Raw genomic sequence first — 12,687 nt, forward strand, 5'->3', positions numbered from 1 at the left:
GTCTCCTCAGCACTTATCCCATCGAGCATTCTAGAAATGTTTGTTTTGAGAGAGAGTGAGCGAGCTGGGGAGGGGCAGAGAGAGGGAAGAGAGAGAATCCCAAACAGGCTCCACGCTGAGTGTGGCAGCTGACGCAGGGCTCGATCCCATGACCATGAGATCAGGACCTGGGCCCGAAAATCAAGAGTCGGAGGCTCAACTGACTGAGCCACCCAGGCGCCCCACTGAACATTCTACATTGTTCCCGGTCTCTCCCACCAGCTCACAAGGATGGGTCTTTGTGCTGTTTTCTGCTGTGCTACAGACGAGGAAACTGAGGCCCAGGGAGGTGGGCAACTCCTACGAGCTGGCGAAGCCGGGAAGTGGTGGAGAGTCGGCGCCTGGGCTCCGGGCTCCGGGCTCCCGGCAGCGCCCGCCTGGCTAACGGCCTCTCTGGTAAACGGGAGTAACCGGAGGCGAGGGGCCCCCCAGGCGGATGCGGGCCAGGCCGGGAGCAAATCAGCAGATTTATTGAGGCAGCAGCGGCATTGGGGAGCAGGGGGTGCGGAAAAGGGGCTGGGCCTCCGCGGGGTCCTTCCCTGGCGTTCGGGAGCCAGACGTGGATGCACGGGGACCGCACGGACGGCGGCCTGGTCCTCTCCTCCGCGGGGTCAGTCTGTCCGCAGCCAGCAGCCCTTTTCCTCCACGTCCTTGGTCACCACCAGCAGCACCTCGCACAGGCCCTGAGCCAGCGCCCCCGCCAGGAAGGCCCTGGGCAGAGAAGCGAGGAGACTGAGGCCCGGGGGCCCGCGCGCTGCCTCCTGGGGTGGGGGAGTCGGTCGCCGAGCCCCAGCCCGAGTCGCCTCCCCCTCACCTGACGCCGTCCTCGTCCCCCAGGGCCTCAGGCGCCCGCAGCTTGGAGTCCAGGTTGTAGTAGACGCCGTCCACCTGGCGGAGGGCCACCCAGTGCCGCCGGCGGAGCGGCAGGGACAGCAGCCCCAGAGACATGGGTGAGGGCAGGTTCAGGATCAGTCCCAGCACTTGGGGCAGGGCCAGCTGGGACAGGGGCCTGTGCGGGAGGGGTGGGGACGCCACCGTCTGGGTCCAGTGCTCAGCGAGCGCCTGCCGGCCCAACGTTACTGAGCTCACGGGACCCAGGCTGGCGCGGCAGCAGTGGCCCCCCGAGCCTGCCCAAGGACTCTCCTCGGCGCCCCCTTCGTCTCCTCCCACTCGCCCACCGCCCAGGCACCCAAACTCCCAGCCGTCTAACAACCACCCCCGCACCCAGCTGCCCGTGAACTGTCCACCCGAACATCATCCGCCTAATGACGCAACCGACCAGCCAGCCACCAACTCGGCTTACTCACCGTCCTCCCGAGTCCGCATCCACTCGGAACCCGTCCATCCATCCAATTAACTACTCAACCACCTATTTGCTATCCTTTATTCACTCAACCACTCCTCTGCCCATCCCCCCCCCCCCCCACCCACCACCTACTCAACACGTCCAACTACCCTTTTACCATCCACTCGGTCACCGGATGACCATCTCCCAACCCGTCGGCCTGGCCTGCCCTCCATCCAGCACCCACCCGTGCCGACCTTCCCCCCGTCTGCCCCTTCTTTCTTCCCTCCTGCCCACCGGTTCCCCTCCTGCTGTCCCACCGCACCCATGTGCCAGGCTCAGCACACATGACGAAGCGCTTGGGGTCCCACCTCCTTCGGTCCCACCACACGGTGGCCAGGCCCAGCCCCTGCAGGGCGGCCATGATCACGTTGACGTCATAGTTGCCGGTGCCCAGGAGGCTTCGATGGGGATTCAGCCGGGAGTCTGGGGCCAACCTGGGCGGGGGAGGGTCAGAGCCTGAGACGGGGCCCCTGCAAAGGTCTCATCCTCCCCACAACGCAGGAGAGTCCCGGGGCCCTTGAGTCACCCAGCCTTTGGACTCTTCCCTTTCCGCAGCCGCGTGGCTCATCAGCCCCAAGCCTGATTCCTCCTGTCCCTGACTCTCTCTGCCCCGTCCCGTAACCACATTCTCCCCACCCCCCCCTCAGGTCTCGTCCTCCTCCACCTGGATCCTCATTCAGCCTCCAGGCTCCCCTCCGATCCCAGGGGCTCTTTCCACACCTGACACTGACCCCACCGCTCCCCTGTTCCCTGCCCTCCCTGGTGCCTTGTCACCCCAGGATAAAGTCCTAGTCCCTCAGCTGGCCTCCTAGCCTCAGTCCCGCCCCACCCCCTCCCGGCCACCTGTCCCCAACCATATCTCCTGTGCTCCCCTCTCAGTCTTTCCTCCTGCTGTCCCCCAGCTCAGGGGGCCCACCCCGCCACCACTTGGCTCTCTGGGTCCTGCCTTCTCCAAACAGTGGCACCTTTGTTCTTTCTCTGGGCCCTTGGTGGGCAGGGCAGGGGGAGGGGCGAGAGGAAAAGTCTGTGTATTATTTTCCTGTGCATCTGTTTCCCTGGCCTCCCTCAGGGCAGGGCTCACACTGGACTCATCTCTGGGTCTCCAGCATGGCCTTGGTGTGAAAGAGTTGATGGATCCCTGTCGTGAATGACAGAGATGAATAAATTCTGCGATATTCAGTTTGAGGGGCTGGGACTCTGCCTGCGGATACTGGGGTTCCACGGGAGGGCTGGAAGAGTGGGGAAGACAGGGTCATCTCTGGGTGTAGCATCGTGTGCGTTACTGGCAGGAGGGAGGATCTGGGAGATGATGGGTTTGAGCCAGGGTGGGGGCTGCGGGGACAGAGAGGAGACAAGGCAGAGCGATACTAAAGAAGCGATGTTTGACATCTTGCATGGTGAGGAGGAACATTCCGGGCTGCTGAGAGAAGGAAGCTGTGCCAGAAAGAAGGCATAGCCCGGAGGCATCGTAGTAGGGCTCCTTCGGGGACTGGGGAGGCGTCTGGTTTGGGGGGGTACAGTGAGATGGGACACGGCAGAGGAAGGTGGGGCCCAGAGCATGCAGGGCCTTGGCTATTAGGCTGCATGACTTGGGACTTCTCCCAGGGCTGCTGGGGAGCCACATGAGGGCTGTGAGGGAGGGCAGGGTCAGCACTGGGGCCGTGTGTGGCGCGGACTGGCAGAGAAAAACCAGAAGCTAAGAGGCTGGAGGGGATGAGGGTCCAGATAAGGGAAGGGGAGGCCTGGGCTGGGGCTGGGGCCGGGGCCATGGCCAAGGACGGGTGTGAGAGGCAACCTCTCCATCTCTCAGTCCCGGGGTTCCCCAGGTGGGTGCTGGGGCAGCAGAAAGCCCCGGGGGCTCTGTCCTAGCCGTGCCCCGAGACCCGGGTGGGTCGCTCTGCCCGTCAGCCCTGTGTCTCCAGGGGTTAGGGCGGGTGATGGTCACCTCTTGCAGATCTCGTCGGCAGCCTCCTGGCTAAAGAGCTGCTGCTGCAGAACGTTGTTGAGGGCGTGGACGGCACACAGCTCCAGGCGTTGCCGCTCGTGATAAACGGAGGGCCGGCTCGGCTGTGCTCCTGGGGCCTGGGACATACCGTCCTCAGCTCCTGCTTGGGGGTGGGGGGGCAGAAGGTACTCAGGGGCTTGGGATCTGGAGGCCCAACCTGCCAGCGGGCCCTGGGGGGCACTGCCACTGAGCTGGGGTCTTAGGGCAGCCTGAGGGGACACGAGGCCCCTGACCCTGCTCCCCAGGTGCTCTCCTGACAACAGGGTACCTCCATCCCCCATTACTAGGAAAAAGGCTGTCCTACTCACCTAGCAACAGAGGACCGCCCCCCCCCCCCACATCCCTAAGAGAAAGGGTCCCTCCGGTGGTCACCTAGCAACCTCCCTCCCCTGTCCCTAGGTAACAGGCGCCCTCTCTGGTTACGTAGCAACAGAGGACCCCCGCCCCACTAGGTAACAAGTCTCTTCTCTGGTTACTTAGCAATGGAGAAATCCTCCTCCCCTGTTTCTAGGTAACAGGGTCTCTTCCAGTCGCCTAGCAACAGAAGACTCCCCTCCCCTATCAAACAACGGGGTTCTCTTCTCCCATCACTCGGCAACAGGGCCCCCTCCCCGGACACCAAGGAACAGAGCCCTTTCCCCGACCCGTACCCCAACCACGGCGCTCGCCCGTTGCCTGGCAACGCCCCTCACCCCGCCTGCCTCTCTGCTCCCCGAAACCAGGGGCTCCCGCATCCCCCTGGGCGGCGGCTGTGGGTTCCGAGTGCGGGGCGGGCAGCACGACGCTGACCGGGCGGCCGCGACACACACAGCTCCCGGCGGCCCCCGCGTGCCCCGACTACAGCTTCCGGCGGCCCCCGCGAAGGCCCTTCGCCCCTCACGCAACTTCCGGGCAGCTTGGCCCGGAAGTCCACTGCCGCCCCGAGAACGCGGAGCTGCAATGCCGTTCCCGCGGTGAATCCCGGAAATATGCGGTGCAGAGGCCCGCCCCTTCGCGCACGGCCGCGCCCCCTGGTGCTCAGAGGATTCTGGGAAATGTAGTGGGTAGGCTCTCGCGATAGCTTCCGGGAGTGTAGCTCCCGCGAGTGCTCCTCCCCTGTGATGGCGCCAATGCTAGTGTGAGATCGCCGCGTGACGTCACAGGACGGCAGCAAGGGACCGGAGACATCAGGGCTTGTAGGGAGAAGAGCCTCCAATATTTACTGAGCCAGGAGGAAGGGCCGGGGTAACCGAGGCCAGGGCAGCAGCGGGCTGGTAGTGGGGGGCCGTAAATGAGACGAAGATGTCCACTAGGGAAGGAGGCGGCTTCTCAGCAGAGATGGATCCCCGGCCTGGAGGGGAGCTGGCAGCAGCCTGCGGGGGAGATACAGGGACTAAAAGGCTGGGGCAGAGAGATGAGGAGGGGCAGACACCTGGCGGCAGGGACAGACCAGGGTGGGGGTGGAGGAAGATCTAGAGAGAGGGACTGAGACCCAAAGGGGGACAGAGACCCGGGGGATGAACAGAGGCACGCAGCGAGAGAGGTGGTAGGGTCCCAGCGCGAGGGGGACACAAACTCAGAGAAAGGAGGCTTGGACAGAGATAGATACATAAGGATTCAAAGTCGTGGACTAGAAGGTGGAGACACAGAAATAAAGATCAGTCAGCAGAGACCGAATCAGATCTGCAGAACCAGGCAGAGGCGGAGACCCAAGCTCCGCAGAGCACGGGGCGGGCAGGGCTTGGGGAGGGGGCCGCACCCAGGAGGCTGCGCCAGAACGCGGTAACGGTGGCAGAGCCCGTGACCGCGCCTGGCTCTGCGGGGTTCTCCCTGTGGGTGTGCACGGCGAAGCTTCGTCCTGTGGGGCCCGGGGGGCCAGTCAGCTCCACGTCCACCACGTGCATGTCTGCGAGGCTGGGGCAGGCAGGGCGGTCAGTGGGGCTGGCCCGGCCCCAGCCCGAACCCCAACCCCCACACCTTAGCTCACCTGAGGTCAGCCACAAGCACGCCAACCACGCGGTCAAAGCCCAGGCTGGGGGCAGCCAGGGCAGCGGCCGCCATGGTATTGGAGTTGCGGGGGGCGAAGGGGCAGAGCCCGCGGACGGGACCTTCATAGAGCACCGTGCGATGCTCAGTGCTGCGCACTGCAGCCAGCGGTCCCTCAAGCCGGAAACCATCGGGGTGCGTGGCCATGGTGACACGAAGACTCTGGAAGTGACAGCCAGGGTGAGGGGATCGGGGGTCTCTGGAGGTCCCCCTCTGGATCGCCGGGGAGCCCAGCGGGCCCTCACCTGGAGGCCCCCAGCTGCGTCCAATCTGGTGATGTCCTCAGTGCCCCACAGGGCCCCCCGGGCCACAAACACAGCATGGTCCCAGCGGTGCGAGGCCTCCAGCAGCCGCTGCTCTGTGGCCTGATCAGCCAGGGCTGAGGGGGACCCCACCTGGGGCGGATGGAGGGGGGGGTCTGAGGTCAGGGGATGGATGCCACTTCGGGGTGACGTGGGGCCAAGGCAGACTGGGCAGGGCTCACCAGGAGATTGGCGTGACGCAGGATTTGTGCCCCAGATTCCTGGATTATTTGGGGATGGGCCACTTCCACTACAAGGTCGGGGTGCCTGGGAGAAGGGAGAGATGGGGGAGGGTCTTGGAGAGGTGTCGGACCTCTCCTCCTCAGATTCCCTCAGAGTCTCTGGAGGCCTGTCCCTCTTCACCCTGGCCTGAGAGGGGAAGCAGAATGGACAGGCTTGTCCCGCTTCTGGTTTGGCCCAGAGAGGGTGAGAGACCGGCCTGCGGTCACAGCACCTAAGGGAGGCCAGGACAGGAGCTCCAGGGAGCCCCACTCATGGTGAGATCACTGACCTCTCCCCGAGGGCAGCGAGGTTCTGGAGCTGCAGGGAAGGAGGCACGCTCCCTGCCATTCGTCCCGGGTCGCGATTCCAGACAAAAACAAGTTCGAGGCCCAGTTCTGGTCCCTGAGTCAGCAGGTGAGAAACAAGGGACTGTCCTGGGGAGAGGGAGGGAGACCAGAGAGAGGGGACTGGGACCCAGAGGGAGGGGGACAGAGAGAGGGGACAGAGACCCAGAGGGAGGGGGACAAGGACAAGGACAGGAGGGAGGGAGAGAGAGAGACCCAGGGAGCGAATGCCAGAAATGAGAGAGGGGGTACATGGACGCAGGGGGCGGGCGGGGGGCACACAAAAACTTGGGTGGAGGACAGAGAAGCCGGAAGGCGGGACAGGTGGGGCGGACGCCGAGAGAGGGGAGGGGGCCCCGTGGGGTCGGGGGAGTGGAAGATACTTAGACAGACACAGGCAGAGCCGGGGCACAAAGACACGGACGAAGGTGTGTTTGTGGAGGGCACGGGGTTTTGGGGGCTTCAGAAAGAGGCCCGGGAAGGGGCCCAGAGGGTCAGTGACTCACCAAGGCGGCCGTAGCCCACCACCCCGACTCTCCTCGGGACCCTGTCAGAAGCCATGACCCTGAATCTGAGCTCTGGCAGCTGCTCACCGCCCCCCGTCCCCTCCAGGCCTGGGCAGTGGCTGATCTTTGGACATTGGACCCTTGATCCTCTCCAGAACCTTCCCCTCTCCCCACAGTGGCCCGGTGGCGGCTGGCGGAGAGGGTGCAGGTTCGCCAGGTGGGGGTGGGTGAGAATCCCGGGGCAGTGGGCGCGAGGACTTGGGGTTCCGGGGCCCCGGGGGGCCCTCACCTTGCCCAGCCCCTTCCTTCCTGCATTCTACCTCCTCCCTCTCTGCTGATGTGGAAAATTTCCTCTGCAGTCCCCAGCCCCCCTTTCTGCCCGGCCAGGTTGTCATGGAAACCGCATCCTGCCTGGGGTGGGGGCAGAGAGGGTTGGGAGTGAGGGAGAGGAGACGGTGTTGGGGACTCTGGGCTCTCCGTCCCTTGCTCCTGCGTTTCCGGCCCTGTCCTTGGCCCTGCCGCGCCCCCGCCCAGCCCCGTGCCTCGCGCCCGTGTTTCTTGTCTACCTCCCTCCATGTTTTCCTCCCTTGGTTCTCTGTCCCTGACCCTCTCCTTCCCTCCTGTCGCTGTCTCAGGGCCTCTCCCTGGACCTCCAGCCCCGCCCCATCTTCTCTGGGCTGGTGGCCATTCCGTCCCCGGCTGGGCCAGGCCCACATCTGCCCGTCCCAAGTTCCCAGGGAGGCCGGGCCTGGTCCCCGCGCCCCATCTCCCCGCAGGCAGCAGGAGCCGGAGCCCGGCTCCTCCCAGCTTCCACCACCAGCCCTGTCCCAGTCTGCTCGGCCCTCAGTTCACCTTGACTTCTCACCTTTCACGCACCCTTCTTCCAGCCACGATGCCATCAGCCCCCACCCCCCCCCCATCTTGTATTCTCACTCCCACACCCGGTCCTCCCCTCCCCCGACTCCCAGTGACCAAGGAGAAGCCCGTGAGGCCTGGGGAGACCCCCAGGTCCCCCCCAAGTGAGGCCCGGCCACCGCACCCTGCAGGTGCCTGGCACTGGAGATGGCGGAGGCTGCGGCAGCGCGGCTCCCCGCCCCCAGCCGCCACCTGGTACCCGCCGCAGTGTTGCCATGGCAACCAGGATCGCACCGAACGAGGACGGGAGAGAGAGCATGAAAGGAGCGACGGGGGAGCCGGGCTCAGAGTCCCGGGTCGACAGGCAGGGGCAGACAGACGCAGACAGACAGGGCCGGAGACCCCAGAGGCAGGCGGCTGTCAGGTCCCTAAGGGAGGCATTTGCTTTTGGAGCCCCAGGTGGGGGAGAGATGGGACGCCGTGGACCCTCTGCGTCCGGTGGCCCGGGCCCGGCTAGACAGCACTAAACGGCATCTGCCCACTGTCCCGGTGGACCCGGCTGGCACCCACCTGCTGGCTCCTGTCCCTCCCAGGGCTCTGGGTGAGCCCCCGCCCTTCTGAGTTACAGCGCGGCCCCCTCCCACTCCCGGGCCGACCCGTCCCCCCCTCCTGCGTCGGCGTGAGCAGGACAGAGGCGAGGCTTCGGCCCGCAGGCCCAGCTACGGCGGGAGCACATCACTCCTTCCCCCCCTTCAGCCTGACTCGCTTTCTCCCCCCAGTGCCTTGTGGGTCGGCAGAGGGGACCGACGCTCTGGGTTTGGCTCTGTGGCGGGTCGAGTCGCGTCCTCTAAAAAGCATCTGTTGAAGTCCTGACCCCCAGGACCTGTGCACGTGACCTTATTTGGAAACAGGGTCTCTGGGATGATGCCGCGAAGACGAGGTCGTGCTGGGCCCTGATCCTGTAGGACCAGCGTCCCTATAAAACAGGGGAAATCCGGACAGAGAGACGGAGTGTGCGCGGAAGGAAGGCCATGTGGAGACGTGGGGGACGTGGGGTGTCGCGGAGCTGGAAGAGGCAAGAAGGATCTTCCCCTAGAGGCCCCGAGGGGGAAGCGCGGCCCTGCCCACGACCTCGATCCTGGGCTCCTCATCAGAACGAGGAGCCTCCCAGCCTGTGGAACCAGGGAGCATGAGGTGGGGGGGCGGGGGGAGGCTCACGTGAGCCGTGGGGACGTTAAACACAAGGGCCAGGTGTGGGGGTGACTGAGCCCCTCTCTGGGGCTCTCGGGAGGGGGGGGGAGGGGGCCTAAGACCACCCAGAGGTGCTGACCCTGCCGACCCTCCGGGAGGGGCCCCTGACACCTGACGTTTCCGTCCTCTCATTGCACCGCCCCCTCCCCACCCCCCGCATTCACTCTGTTTTCTGTCCTCTATGCTTTCATGACCAAAAGAAAATTTTTTTTTTTACTTTTTCCGTGTTTTTTTTTTAAAGTAATTACAGAGCAGGTAGTCATTGACGCAAACCTCCCTTCAGTATCAAAAGAGTCTGTGGGGCAGGTGAGGGCGGGGGGGGGGGGGGGGGGCGAAGGTGGGGGGCAGGGCAGGGTGTCCGGAGGCTCTGACCGCGCGCGCGTCGTCCGTCTCTTCAGTTTCGGGGGCGGAGGGGCGGGAGGAGGGGGACAGGCGTCAAACTGCAAAAAATGAACCGTAAAAGGAGGGCTGTCGGGGATGAGGGGAAAGGACGCCCCCCCTCCCCGGAAAGCTCCTCTCTCCCCTGGAAGGCGGAGGGCGGGGAGGGGTCGCTAGAGAGAGCGAGGCGGAAAAGCGGAGGGTTCCAGCCACTTCTCCCGAATCCTGCATCCCCTCCCTTCGCCGGGGCTGGGAGGGGGGGGGCGGTGAGGCCAGAATCGCGGAGGCGGCTCGGAACCCGGCGCCCCACCCTGTCCTCGCCGGGGGGGGGCCGCCCTGGGGTCCGCACGCGGGCGGGGCTTCGAGCCCTCCTTCCCCGACCTTCCCTGCGCGGTCCGAGAGCGGCGGCGGCGGCGGCGGGGCCGCGGGGAGGGTCCCAGTCCGGCCCGGGGCCCGGGGCCCCCGCCCGGCGGCTTCAGATCTGCGTCTCTTGCACATTCTCCTTGGAGCCGCTCTTGAAGAGTAGAGGTTCGTGGATGGAGTTGAGCCCCGGGGGGCCCTTGCCCCCGCAGCCCCCGCCGCTGGGGTTGCCGCTGTAGTGCGCCTTGAAGGCGGCCGCCACGTAGTGGTGGTGGTTCAGGTGGTCGCGCTCCAGGGCGGGCAGGGCCAGGTGGCTGTCCCCGCCGACGCCCCCGCCCCCGGCCACGGCGGCGGCGGCGGCCACGGACACGGCCGAGGCCGCGGGCAGCTCGTCCTCCACGTTGATGATCTCCACGGTGCGCGTGGGCCCGTGGTGCTTGTGGAGCTGGTGCTGCTTCCGCAGCTTGTAGAAGGCCACGAGCATCACGGCGGCCATGAACGTGATGGCCACGAAGCAGCCGATGATGATCTTGGTGGTCTTCATGACGTCGTCCAGGTCCTTGAGGGCGTTCTCCGTCACGTCCGTGATGGGCACGGTGAACGCCTTCTCCGTGGGCCGCGAGGAGCGCGGGGCGGGCGCCGTGGTGGACGACGAGGCCGGGCCGGCGGCGTCCCCGGGCCGGCCCCCGCCCCAGACGCCGTCCGTCGTGGGCCCCGGCGGCTCCTTCTCCGTCCCCCGCGGCTGCAGGGTCTCCTCTCCGGGCTGCGTCTCCAGGGTCTCCACGGTCACGGTGGTGAAGTAGGTGTAGCCGCCCCCGCCCCCTCCGCCGCCGCCGCCGCCGCCGCCGCCGCCTCCCGGGCCGCCCCCGCCGCCGCCGCCGGCACCGCCGGCCGCCACGGGGTCGACGGCCGAGACGTTGAGCGTGGCCGAGGCCGTGGTGTTGCCGGCCGAGTTCGTCACCATGCACGTGTACTGGCCCGTGTCCTGCACGGTGACGTTGGTGAAGTTGAGCGTGCCGTCGTGCAGGACGGAGATGCGCACGCGGTACGAGCCGTGCGTCATGAGGGTGCCGTTGGGCGTCAGCCAGTTGACGGACGTCATGGAGGTGCCCGTGCGACACTTGAGCTCGGCGGCCATGCCCTCGGTGACGTTGAGGTCCGTGGGCGGCTCCACGATGACGGGCGCGTAGCAGGTGAAGTGCGACTGGTCCAGCTCGCCGATGTAGCGGCCCTTGAGGCCGGCGGGCGCGTGGCAGCGGGCGCAGCACGTCGTGTTGCTGGGCACCGTCTCCTTGAGCCACCAGCTCAGCCACAGCACGTCGCAGTTGCAGTGCCACGGGTTATGGTTGAGGTGGACGCGCTCCAGGCGGTGCAGGGGCGTGAAGAGGTCGTGGGGCAGCGACATCAGGTTGTTGTGGGACAGGTTGAGCTCCTCCAGCGACTTGAGGTCGTCGAAGGCGTTGCGCTCGATGGTGGCCACCTGGGCGTGCATGAGCCACAGCTTGCGCAGGCTGGTGAGGCCCTGGAAGGAGCCCGGGCGGATCAGGTCCAGCCGGTTGCCGGACAGCTCGAGCTCCTCCAGGCGCACCAGGGCCGTCAGGTTGGGGATGTCCTTGAGATTGCACATGCCCAGGTTGAGGTAGCGCAGGTTGACCAGGCCCTCGAAGGCCGCCTCCGAGATGTACTCCAGCCGCTTGAGCTCGCCCAGGTCGAGGCGCCGCAGGGAGGGCACGCGGTTGAAGGCGTACGAGGGGATGCTCTCGATGGGGTTGTTGCGCAGCCAGAGCTCCCGCAGCTTGGACAGGTACTCGAAGGCCTGCGTGGGCACCGTCGTGAGCCGGTTGTCGAACAGCTCCAGCGTGTTGAGGCTGGGCAGCCCGTTGAAGGCGCCCACCTCGATCTTGCGCACCAGGTTCTTGCTCAGCTGCAGGATCTCCAGGTGCCGCAGGTGCTTGAACGTGTCGGTCCGGATCACCTGCGGTGGGGGAGGGGAGACACGGATCAGCCACGCCAACGCTGGTCATCGGAAAGTCACCGAGAATGCGAGAATGCGGGCGGGCCCCGCCCCTTGCTGGTGGGAGTGTCAGACGGGAAGACCACCCTCGGGACACGACTGGATTGTTTCGGTTAAGGCTAAACACCCCCCCCCCACACACCAACACACCACCCGGCCCTTCCACTCCCGAGTCTTTTTTTCCCCAGGAGAGAGGAGAGCAGCTGCCCATCCAAGGTTCCGTGATGGGCGCTCACGGCATCTGCGTTCGTGACCGCCTGACCGGAAACGACCCCGATGTCTGTCAGCCCTGGAGAGGCACACGCTGTGTGTCCGTCCGTCTGCACGGTGGAACACGATTATCCACACACACCACGAATCTCGTGGGCCGGCATCGCGTTGAGCAAAAGAAGCCAGGCCCAAGAAGGCGCGTGTGGTAGGGTCCCGTCCGTTCCACGTCGTTCGTGTGCTAAGAGGACCTCTCTGAGTGTGTGTGTGGGGGTGCGGGGGGGTGGGGGCAGGCCAGGCGGGAAAGGGGCGTGAGAGAACTTTCTGGGGATGATGGAAATGTTCCCAATCGGGGTGGTGGCTATGTGGATGAATAAGACGGTCAGACCTCCCCACACTGTTTAGATAAAACGGGGCATTTCATTATATGTAAATTACACTCCAGTATGTAAATTACACCTCAATAAAAAAAGGATTAAAAATACTTACACCAACAGTTAACATGCACTGAGCCCTTCTTTGGCACGGGACACCGTTCTAAATGCTTTATGGGCAACAACTCATTTAATCCGACAAACTGTCCTACGAGGTGGGTACTTACTCAGTATCTGCAACTGTGAAATCCATCAAGCTGTGAAAACCAGAAGATTGTTCATAACTTTGGCACCAAATGCCACTGGGTGGTAGGGCCCGATCAGAACTTGGGGGAGGCTATTTAAAGCTTTTATTGATCCCACTCATGTGACTATTCAAACACTTCACTCTAGAAATATTCCCACACTTGACGAGGTTTAGAAGAGCCAGGAGGTGCTATCAGATATATGCTGCGCA

General features: G+C 65.0%; 3 protein-coding genes across 5 annotated transcripts in view; all 3 read right to left on the reverse strand.

The window, feature by feature from the left end:
• Positions 1–493: 493 nt before the first annotated feature.
• On the reverse strand, positions 494–4,287 carry JOSD2 (Josephin domain containing 2). Of its 3 annotated transcripts, none has more exons than XM_030299413.1 (5): positions 4,085–4,287; positions 3,333–3,495; positions 1,696–1,821; positions 854–1,048; positions 494–750 (listed from the first exon to the last, which is right to left on the reverse strand). In XM_030299413.1, the coding sequence occupies exons 2-5, from the start codon at positions 3,476–3,478 to the stop codon at positions 651–653; spliced, it is 567 nt and encodes a 188-aa protein (XP_030155273.1). In that variant the 5' UTR covers positions 3,479–3,495; positions 4,085–4,287; the 3' UTR covers positions 494–650. The 3 variants fall into 3 exon arrangements, with proteins under 3 accessions (XP_030155273.1, XP_030155272.1, XP_030155271.1); XM_030299412.1 differs by having other exon boundaries at positions 3,333–3,492; positions 4,043–4,287; XM_030299411.1 differs by having other exon boundaries at positions 3,333–3,492; positions 4,085–4,286.
• Positions 4,288–4,657: 370 nt separating this feature from the next.
• Positions 4,658–6,914, reverse strand: ASPDH (aspartate dehydrogenase domain containing). Its single transcript, XM_030299392.1, has 7 exons — positions 6,792–6,914; positions 6,231–6,375; positions 5,902–5,986; positions 5,663–5,812; positions 5,359–5,579; positions 5,131–5,285; positions 4,658–4,744 (listed from the first exon to the last, which is right to left on the reverse strand). The coding sequence occupies exons 1-7, from the start codon at positions 6,844–6,846 to the stop codon at positions 4,701–4,703; spliced, it is 855 nt and encodes a 284-aa protein (XP_030155252.1). The 5' UTR covers positions 6,847–6,914; the 3' UTR covers positions 4,658–4,700.
• Positions 6,915–9,101: 2,187 nt separating this feature from the next.
• The window catches only part of LRRC4B (leucine rich repeat containing 4B), a 39,892-nt gene continuing 36,306 nt past the window's right edge, over positions 9,102–12,687 (reverse strand). The window contains 1 exon segment of the mRNA XM_032591312.1: positions 9,102–11,610. Within this exon segment, the coding sequence (XP_032447203.1) occupies positions 9,751–11,610 (1,860 nt within the window). The 3' untranslated portion in view covers positions 9,102–9,750.

This window comes from Lynx canadensis, chromosome E2 (genome assembly GCF_007474595.2).
Source record: "Lynx canadensis isolate LIC74 chromosome E2, mLynCan4.pri.v2, whole genome shotgun sequence".
NCBI classification, from domain to species: Eukaryota; Metazoa; Chordata; class Mammalia; order Carnivora; family Felidae; genus Lynx; species Lynx canadensis.

What these genes read in the sequence shown, in the direction of transcription:
- ASPDH (XM_030299392.1), bottom strand. Translation starts at nt 6,846, where the DNA reads ATGGCTTCTGACAGGGTCCCGAGGAGAGTCGGGGTGGTGGGCTACGGC. An exon ending in GGTGGGCTACGGCCGCCTTG is followed by an intron (nt 6,376 to 6,791) that starts GTGAGTCACTGA and finishes CCCTCTCCCCAG; the next exon opens with GACAGTCCCTTGTTTCTCAC. An exon ending in TGCGTCACGCCAATCTCCTG is followed by an intron (nt 5,813 to 5,901) that starts GTGAGCCCTGCC and finishes CATCCGCCCCAG; the next exon opens with GTGGGGTCCCCCTCAGCCCT.
- JOSD2 (XM_030299413.1), bottom strand. Translation starts at nt 3,478, where the DNA reads ATGTCCCAGGCCCCAGGAGCACAGCCGAGCCGGCCCTCCGTTTATCAC. An exon ending in GTGTGGTGGGACCGAAGGAG is followed by an intron (nt 1,049 to 1,695) that starts GTGGGACCCCAA and finishes CCTCCCGCACAG; the next exon opens with GCCCCTGTCCCAGCTGGCCC. An exon ending in GGGGACGAGGACGGCGTCAG is followed by an intron (nt 751 to 853) that starts GTGAGGGGGAGG and finishes TTCTCTGCCCAG; the next exon opens with GGCCTTCCTGGCGGGGGCGC.